This window comes from Heteronotia binoei, chromosome 20 (assembly GCF_032191835.1).
Source record: "Heteronotia binoei isolate CCM8104 ecotype False Entrance Well chromosome 20, APGP_CSIRO_Hbin_v1, whole genome shotgun sequence".
NCBI lineage: Eukaryota > Metazoa > Chordata > Lepidosauria > Squamata > Gekkonidae > Heteronotia > Heteronotia binoei.
The window spans coordinates 11,147,434-11,157,100 of record NC_083242.1 but is presented as its reverse complement, the minus strand read 5'-3'; the positions used below and the strand labels follow the sequence as shown (position 1 = coordinate 11,157,100).

Genomic DNA, 9,667 nt, shown 5'->3' with positions numbered 1-9,667 from the left:
TTTGTGATTTCAATGTCTATGTATATAACAAATGTTTAGATTTTTAACTATAACTTATGAAATGTTGATTTTAATGCTTAATTTTAGATTTTATGTTAGTTTTATATGTTGTAAGCCGCCCTGAGCCACCTAGTGGGAAGGGCGGGATATAAATCTTAGATAAATAAATATGGCTCTTTCACACATATTGTGTGGCTCTTGAAGCCCCCACCACCCCATCGGCCAGCTTGGAGAAGGCCTTTGTCTTTTTAAATCACTTCTCCAAGCCAAGCCAGCTGGCAACTTGGAAAATGCATTTAAAGTTAAAGTTGCTTCCTTTCCACCTCTCTCCCCCTCCTCCCTCTCCCATCTATTTGCCTTCCTCCCCCTCAAACATGTGACATTCATGTCTTGCGACTCTCAAACATCTGACATTTATTCTCTGTGGCTCTTATGTTAAGCGAGTTTGGCCAGCCCTGGTGCAGCAGCTGCCGCTGGATTTCCATCCAGCTGGTCAAAACAAAGCGTTGCTGATCTCAACTTTGAGCTGGGCCCCACGGCAACCGGGGAAGGCTGGCTAGGCTACGTGACAGGACGGGACAAAACAGCCAGCGATTCAGCCCTGCCACTGTTAGGCTGCAGTATCTTGGAGAGAGGAAAAAAAACCCCAAGCAAACAAGAACACGGAGGATCGACCATTTCCTTGCAGTCGAATCAAACCAGGGTGGCCTGAAGGAAACACAACCCCGGGCGTGCTAGACACGGGCTCGGTTTGCAACAGAAGGGGCTAAACGAGTCTTGGCGGGGCCGCGATTGGAAGATCGCTTCCTGCGAGTGTGGAATGAAGGTGCCGTGGGAACGACTTCTCTCTGGGCAAACAAGTCTACTTACTTTTTGATACTGCTCCTCATTCATTTGCAGGGCGAGGAGGAAATCCGCATGCTGCAAAGAGACAGACACAGGCTCACAGACACCTCAAATGAACACGCCGGAAGCTGCCTTCACCTGAATCAGACCCTTTTAAGCACTGTCTGCTCTATAATAATAATAATAATAATTTTTTATTTATACCCCGTCCTCCCCGCCAAGGCAGGCTCAGGGCGGCAGCTCTAACAAGCAGCAGCTCTCCAGAGCCTTCCCCGTCACCAACTGCCTGGTCCTTTTTAACTGGAGATGCCGGGGACTGAACCCGGGACCTTCTGTGTGCCAAACAGAGGCTCTCCCAGTAAGCCGCGGCCCCTCCTTGCCTCCCTCTGGTTTCCTATTACACAAAACTGTACAGGTTAAGACAGGCAAGGAGCTTGGCTCATTTCAGACGGGCGACGGATTCAGGAGCTGCAAAAGTAAGTTCTCCTTTGCTCCAAAAGGGCCTGAAAAGTAGCGTTGGCTGTGAGGATGGATGGCTTTTAAAAGGGGTGAAATGGATTCAAGGGAGAAAGGGACGTCGCTGGCTATTAGCCCTGGGGACTCAACGGAACCTCCATGTCTGGAAGCAGGAAGCCTCAGGGGAAAGCCCTGGCCCAGAGGTGGCCAAACTGTGGCTCAGGAGCCACATGTGGCTCTTTCACACATATTGTGTGGCTCTTGAAGCTCCCACTGCCCTACTGGCTGGCTTGGAGAAGGCATCTGTCTCTTTAAATCACTTCTCCAAGCCAAGCCAGCTGGCAGCTTGGAGAATGCATTTAGAGTTAAAGTTGCTTTTTCCATCTCTCTCCCCGTCCTCCCACCCCATCTATTTTCCTTCTTTCCTTTCTTGTCTCACAGCTCTCAAAACATCTGACGTTCATGTCTTGGGGCTCTCAGACATCTGACATTCATGTGTTGCGGCTCTCAGACATTTATTCTATGTGGCTCTCATGTTACACAAGTTTGGCCACCCCTGCCTTGGCCTGTGGTGGGGGACATGGCCTGCCTCCATGCCTGGTATTCCTTGGAGGTCTCCCATCCAAGTTCTAGCCAGGGCCGACCCTGCTTAGCTTCTGAGATCTGACAAGATCGGGCTAGCCTGGGTTAGCCTTCGGCCTCCGTGCCCTCCGGGGAAACTGGTTGGCTGCTTTGCTGGACTTGACAGGGTGTCTGTCGTGGGGGAGGAAGGGAAAGGAGATTGTGAGCCGCTCCGAGACTCTTTGGAGTGGAGGGCGGGATATAAACCCAATATCTTCTTCTTCATAGTGCTGCTGATCCTTCAGGGCTCTTCTTGCAATTCAATCGCAGCTGCTGTGCGCAAACAACAGACAAGAGTGTCTGGCTCGTTCCTCTATCCTTGGTGCATTTAGCCTGGGAAACCACCAGGGGTGGAATTCTAGCAGGAGCACCTTTGCATATTAGGCCACACACACCCCTGAGGTAGCCAGTCCTCCAAGAGCTGACAAGGCTCTTTTTTTGGAAGCTCTTGGAGGATTGGCTACCTCAGAGGTGTGTGTGGCCTAATATGCAAAGGAGCTCCTGCTAGAATCCCACCCCTGGAAACGATGCAACACTGGCGCACAGGCAGCAGCTGGGTCTTCTGGGTAAGACCCAGAGTCGCCTAGATGGGGATAAAGAGTGCCAATGAACTGCAGGGCGCATCAAGGGCCCAGACGTAGTGCCCGGCCCGCCACTCACCTCAGCCATTTCTTTCACCTTCTGCTCGTAAAACTCCCACTCCAGCTGTACCGCCGGGAGGAGAGCGAGCTGGTCGTAGCTCCTCCAGTGCCGCCTCTTGTTTTCCAAGAAGTACATGCGCTTTTCGATCTTCACGTCGCCTGGAGCAGCCGTGCGGAAGGGGCAGCCCGGAAAGGCAAAGAGACACGTGCAAGGGTGAGGAGGGAAAGGTTGGGAAAGCCTGCAAGTTCCCTTTCTTGCTTGCTCCGTGACTCAAGTCGCCCTCGCTGTTCAAAGGGCCTCGGCTGGGTTACCCTAACAAAAGCTACCAAGGGGGGAGGAAGGGTCTTGGCTATTCCATTTCAAGAGGCAAACTACCATGTTTCCCTGAAAATAAGACACTGTCATATTTGTTTTTTCTCAAGAAGACACACTAGGGCTTATTTTCAGGGGATGTCTTATTTTTTTATTAAGTATGATACAACAATCTACATTTATTCAAATACAGTTAAGTCATCTTCTGGAACATTCCATCCTGGATTTTTTGCGACGCCCATCACTAGGTCTTATTATCGGGGTAGGGCTTATATTTAACAAATGCATAGAAATCCTGCTAGGGCTTATTTTTTTGGGGTAGGTCTTCTTTTCAGGGAAACAGGGTAGACAGCATATGCTAAAAACGCTGCACGCAGGGCTTTTTTTGTAGCAGGAACTCCTTTGCCTGTTATGCCACACATCCCGCGTGTGTAGGCGCAGTGAACACTGTCCTCTGCATCTCTGGCACGTGCAATTGTAACGCCCAAAAGGGACTTTCGCGTGCAGCCAGGGCTTAGCACGGAGACATTTTGAATCTGACACAGGGTATCCCCTAATGGAAGACTGTCGATCTCTGAGGCTCCAACTGCTCCAGCCCTAACAAAAGCTACCAAGGGGGGAGGAAGGGTCTTGGCTATTCCATTTCAAGAGGCAAACTACCACGTTTCCCCGAAAATAAGACACTGTCTTATGTTTGTTTTTTCTCAAGACGACACACTAGGGCTTATTTTCAGGGGATGTCTTATTTTTTTATTAAGTATGATACCCCACTTTTTAAAAAAAAAATTAAAAATTTAATCACACACACAAAAGGCTTGGGGAGCCCCACGTTACATACTCTGGGGTTGTGGCTCATCTCTGCTCCTGCCCCCCCCATCTCCATGGATTGGCCTGTCCATCCCGCACTGCTCGAATTTTGGCACAGAAGCTGTTTTTTCGGGGGGTGGGGGAGTGTCAGTATTGAATCTCTCTCTACACAGTTTGACAGCTCTATTGTGACAGCAGATGATCTAGCCGGCAAGCTAGGTCACAGTGACCTTATCTACAAGCCGGTTCTAGCCGGCTGGAGACAGGTGGAAGGGACCTGCCGAGTCAGCATGACTATGGACTGCCAGGATTGGCTGAAGGAACTATATATGGACTGTCCTGGCAATGCACAAGCCTCTCTTCGAGAAGGCACATGCTGGCGGAGCACTTTGGTCCCGTAGTTGATGTATCTTTCTGCACAAGTGAGCACGTTGTATATATATTGTAAATACACTGTTTTAGCACTAGCTGCAGGTGTCTGGCTCACTTCTGTACTGGGGCTCATCGTTGCACACATCACACCGCTCACTCTGCAAACACCCGCACCGACAGGGAGAAGAGAGCCACTTCCCACAGTCCTGCCTGCGCTCTCTTCTCCTGCCAACTCACCTTGCTCAAATTTAAAATCTATGTAGGTATGCTCGTTCATCGTTCTTCTCCTTTTGCGCTTCCCGCTGGCTTTGGGAGACAGCTCCTGCCATTTTTTGAAGGCGTCGGATAAGGCCTGGAAGAAACAAACAAAAAAAAAATGGATAAGCGGCATGTGGGAGCGAGTGAATAGTCTCTGGAGCCGCTTGCAACAGCAAAAGCGGGGAGTCCAAAAGAGGTGTCACGCGCAGAACACTCCTAGTTGGTGTAGTGGTTAAGTGTGCGGACTCTTATCTGGGAGAACCGGGTTTGATTCCCCACTCCTCCACTTGCAGCTGCTGGAACGGCCTTGGATCAGCCTCTGGCAGAGGTTGTCCTTGAAAGGGCAGCTGCTTTGAGAGTCCTCTCAGCTCCACCCACCTCACAGGGTGTTTGTTGTGGGGGGGAAGGTAAAGGAGATTGTGAGCCGCTCTGAGACTCTGAGATCTGGAGTGTTGGCGGGATATAAATCCAAAATCTTCTTATTCTTATTCTTCTACATCGCAAAGGAGGCTAACGTTACTCAACAATTTCATGCATAAGGGTGGCCCAGTTCTTACACAATCTGAAAACGTGAAACGGTGCTCCGTACAACTCCATAATGCCCCTGTAGAAATCTATTGTGTGGCCTCATTTGTACAGTTTTGGACACTGCGGCTCAAGAAAGATGTTATGGCACTGGAAAAGGTGCAGAAAAGGGCAACTAAAACGATTAAGGGGGTGGAACACCTTTCCCTATAAAGAAAAGTTAGAGAGGTTAGGGCTTTCTGGCTTGGAGAAACGGCAGCTAAATTCTCTTCTCCCTTTCTCACAATATAAGAACTCATCGGCACCCAATGAAATTCACAAGCAGTAAACTTAGAACAGATAAAAGGAAGTCCTTCTTCACCCAAAGAGTGATTAATGCATGGAATTCACTACTGCAGGAAGTGGGGGCAGCTACAAGCACAGACAGCTTCAACAGGGACTGGGTAAACATATGGGGCAGAGGTCCATCAGTGGCTTGTAGCCACAAGTTATAGATGGAATACTCTGTCTGAGTCAGTGATGCTCTATATTCTTAGTGCTTGCGGGGCAACGGGGGAGGGGGCTTCTGGAGTTCTTGCCCTGCTGATGGACCTCCTGCTGGTCCCCTTGGAGTCTCTTATGACAGCCAGTTTGGTGTAGTTGTTAAGTGTGTGGACTCTAAGCTGGGAGAATCCCGTTTGATTCCCCACTCCTCCACTTGCAGCTCCTGGAATGGCCTTGGGTCAGCCATAGCTTTCATAGGAGTTGTCCTTGAAAGGGCAGTTGCTTTGAGAACTCTCTTAGCTCCACCTACCTCACAGGGTGTCTGTTGGGGGGGCGGGGGTAAAGGAGATTGTGACCGCTCTGAGACTGAGATTCAGAGTATAGGGCGGGATATACCTTTCGCTCCATAAGACGCACCTGAGCATAAGACGCACCTAGTTTTTAGAGCCGTTTGTGTGAATTTAGAGGCATTTGTGTGAATTTTTTGCAGTATTCGCTCCTTAAGACGCACACACTTTTCCCTCCACTTTTTTGGGGGGGGGAAAGTGAGTCTTATGGTGCAAAAAATACTGTAAATCCAATGTCGTCTTCATCTTCTTCCTAACTGGAAACTACTTTATTTTCCTTGCAGGAGAAACCATACCTTCACTAAAACTTCACAGAAGAAGACGACAGCAGATTTATATCCTGCCCTTCTCTCTGAATCAGAGACTCAGAGGGGCTCACAATCTCCTATATCTTCTCCCCCCACAACAGACATCCTGTGAGGTGGGTGGGGCTGAGAGGGTTCTCACAGCAGCTGCCCTTTTAAGGACAACCTCTGCCAGAGCTCTGACTGACCCAAGGCCATTCCAGCAGGGCCTTCGGAGACCAGATGCACCCCAAATTGGGCTCCCTGATGTTTTAACACCTGGCGATGCCAATCACGCCTTTGCCGTGTTTCTTTGGGGTGAAGAATTCAGGATTCTTGTGGCACAGAGCACTAATCGGCTATTTAGAAAGCATGAACTTTGGGAGAACCCAGACAAGGATTAGCTGCAAAGTACAAAACTGCCTTAAGAAAAAGGACATGCTCTTACTCCACCCACCCACCCACTCTCGGACAAAGCTGTGAAGGTGGAAATCCCATGCTGACCTAGAAGAAAGCAGGTCACTTATCCTATGTCTTTTTAAACAGTGGTCTTCTATTTTTTTTTTTACAGTCACTGCCAGGGCTTTTTTTGTAGCAGGAACTCCTTTGCATATTAGGCCACGCACCCCTGATGTAGCCAATCCTCCAAGCGCTTACAGGGCTCCTAGTACGGGGACTACTGTAAGCTCCAGAAGGATTGGTTAAATCAGGGGTGTGTGGTCTGGGGTGGAATTCTAGCAGGAGGTCCTTTGTATATTAGGCCACACACCCCTGATGTAGCCAATCCTTTGAGAGCTCACAGGGCTCTTCGCACAAGGCCTACTGTAAGCTCTTGGGGGATTGGCTACATCAGGGGGGGTGCAGCCTAATATGCAAAGGAGTTCCTCCTACAAAAAAAAAAGCACTGGTCATTGCCTTATTGACATTGTAAGCCGCCTTGAGCTCTGAGAGGCAGAAAGGCGGCGAATAAATTTTTAATATAAATGGACGCTTATAAGCCCCTTTTGAATATACAGTCACAAGTTCACATCTTTGTGAGACACAGGGAAGAAGCCTTCCTTGGAGGAAAAGCGTGACATGAATGTAATAAGCAGAAAAGTTCTACAAAAGAGAAGAGAGTTTCTCATCAGCAGGGTTCTGTAATATCTCAAAAGCTCTCTTCTTGTCCTGGATAGCCCAGGTCAGCTTGATCTCATCGGATCTTGGAAGCTGAGCAGGGTGGAGAGCCAGTTTGGTGCAGTGGTTAAGTGCGCGGACTCTTATCTGGGAGAACCGGGTTTGATTCCCCACTCCTCCACTTGCACCTGCTGGAAAAGCCCTGGGTCAGCCACAGCTCTGGCAGAGGTTGTCCTTGAAAGGGCAGCTGCTGTGAGAGTCCTCTCCAGCTCTACCCACCTCACAGGGTGTCTATGGTGGGGGGAGACGATACAGGAGATTGTAAGCCACTCCGAGTCTCTGATTCAGAGAGAAGAGCGGGGTTTAAATCTGCAGTCTTCTACAGTCGTCTTCTTGGATGGGAGACCTCCTTGGAATACCAGCACTGGGAGGTGATGGCAGGCTTTATTCAGCCACCTCCCTGAATATCCTCCAGGTCCCTAGTAGGGGTCAGTTACCGGAGGCTGACATGACTTCCTGGTGTAGACACACACACACACAAATCCAATCCCCACAACCCTCTCTTCCTTTTGTGCAGTTTGTTTCTTGTGCTTGTGTTACACTCTGCCTCCAGGGAGGGCGTGTGTGTAAGACCCCACCTCATCCAGGTAGGAATGCTTGGGGCTCTTCAGCTTGGAGAAACGTCAACTGTGGGGTGACATGATAGAGGTTAACAAGATTATGCATGGGATGGAGAAGGTAGAGAAAGAAGTACTTTTCTCCCTTTCTCACAATACAAGAACTCGTGGGCATTCAAATGAAATTGCTGAGCAGTCGGGTTAAAATGGATAAAAGGAAGTCATTCTTCACCCAAAGGGTGATTAGCTTGTGGAATTCACTGCCACAGGAGGTGGCAGTGGCTACAAGCATAGCCAGCTTCAAGAGGGGATTGGATAAGCATATGGAGCAGAGGTCCATCAGTGGCTATTAGCTAGTTTGGTGTAGTGGTTACGTGTGCGGACTCTTATCTGGGAGAACCGGGTTTGATTCCCCACTCCTCCACTTGCACCTGCTAGCATGGCCTTGGGTCAGCCATAGCTCTGGCAGAGGTTGTCCTTGAAAGGGCAGCTGCTGTGAGAGTCCTCTCCAGCCCCACCCACCTCACAGGGTGTCTGTTGTGGGGGAGGAAGATAAAGGAGATTGTGAGCCGCTCTGAGACTCTTCGGAGTGGAGGGCGGGATATAAATCCAATATCTTCTTCTATCTTCTTCTTCTATAGTATATATATATATATGTGTGTGTGTGTGTGTGTGTGTGCGTGTGTGTATACATATATATATATATACACACATATATACACACACGCACACTGTGTGACACAGAGTGTTGGACTGGATGTGCCACTGGCCTGATCCAACATGGCTTCTCTTACATTCTTATGTTCTTAACCAGCTTTGCTGAGCTACAGGGTGCAGTCGGGGACACCCCCATGGTGGGACTGACTTTCTGACTCCACAGTCAGGCTGCTTCCAACTCAGAGAAAAGGCACTTGGAAGGAAGGAGAGGAGGGGCTATGAAGGCAGAGCGGACGGGAACCAGAAAGGGAAGGACCTTGCGCGTGATTGCATAGTGTCCCTTCAGCTCGTGCAGCGCCCACTTGATGTCCTGGCTGCTCAGGATCTTGAAGTCGGCCATGAGGAGGTCGGCGGCTTGAGTGAAGCAACGCTGGTCGAGCAGGGTGAGCTTGGTGAAGTCAAAGTAGTCGACTTCAGGCACCTGGAAGGAGGGAGCGAAAAAGGAGAGCCCGGGTCGGCAGCGGGTAGCAACAACTCGCGAAAGGGGGATTGCGCTAACGTGTTTTGCTCGCCCCTCCCTCTGAGGATCTGAGCTCAAAGGCAAGGGAGCGGAGATTCAAACTCGAGTTTCCCCTATTCCCAACGCTCCAGCCTCTATATTTATGTTTGCTCTCAGGGAGGTGGCTAGGAGGGCTCCGGAATCCTTTAATGATTACCCTGATGAGGTCAGCCAGACTATCCACTGGGAGAGAGCTGCAAGTTTAGTTATCAGTGGAACAGAACGACATCAGGCAAGGTTAAGAGGCAGAACTGGGGGGAGAGAGAGTGGGAGGGAGAGAGAGGGAGGGAGAGGGAGAAAGGGAGAGGGGGAAGAGAGGAAGGGAGAGAGAGGGAAGAGAGAGGAAGGGAGGGAGAGAGAGAGAGGAAGAGAGCGGGAGGGAGAAAGGGAGAGGACGAAGAGAGGGAGGGAGAGAGCGGGAGGGAGAAAGGGAGAGGGGGAGGGAGGAAGAGAGGAAGAGAGTGGGAGGGGGAAAGGGAGAAAGGGAGAAAGGGAGAGGGCGAAGAGGGGGAGGGAGAGAAAGGGGGGAGAAAGAGAGGGAGAGAGAGGAAGAAAGGGAGAGGGGGAAGAGGGGGATGGAGAGAGAGCGGGAGGGAGAGGGAGAAAGGGAGAGGGGGAGGGAGAGAGAGAGAGAGGGAGAAGGAGGAGATAGGGAGGGAGGGAGAGAGGGGGAGGGGGAGAGAGGGGGAGGCAGAGAGGGGGAGGGAGAGAGGGGAGAGACGAAGGAAGAGAGGGGGGAGAGAGAAAGAGAGGGGGAGAAAGGGA

General features: G+C 50.3%; 2 protein-coding genes across 2 annotated transcripts in view; both read right to left on the bottom strand.

Moving 5' to 3' along the window:
- The window catches only part of PDAP1 (PDGFA associated protein 1), a 465,345-nt gene that overhangs the window by 106,450 nt on the left and 349,228 nt on the right, over positions 1-9,667 (bottom strand). The window lies entirely within an intron of this gene.
- LOC132588590 (E3 ubiquitin-protein ligase RNF216-like) overlaps positions 1-9,667 on the bottom strand; it is a 285,209-nt gene that overhangs the window by 251,965 nt on the left and 23,577 nt on the right. Inside the window, exons 7-10 of the mRNA XM_060261021.1 lie at positions 8,660-8,824; positions 4,294-4,408; positions 2,584-2,723; positions 871-921 (exon numbers count right to left, since the gene is read on the bottom strand). Coding sequence (XP_060117004.1) covers positions 871-921; positions 2,584-2,723; positions 4,294-4,408; positions 8,660-8,824 — 471 coding nt within the window. The remainder of the gene's footprint in view (positions 1-870; positions 922-2,583; positions 2,724-4,293; positions 4,409-8,659; positions 8,825-9,667) is intronic.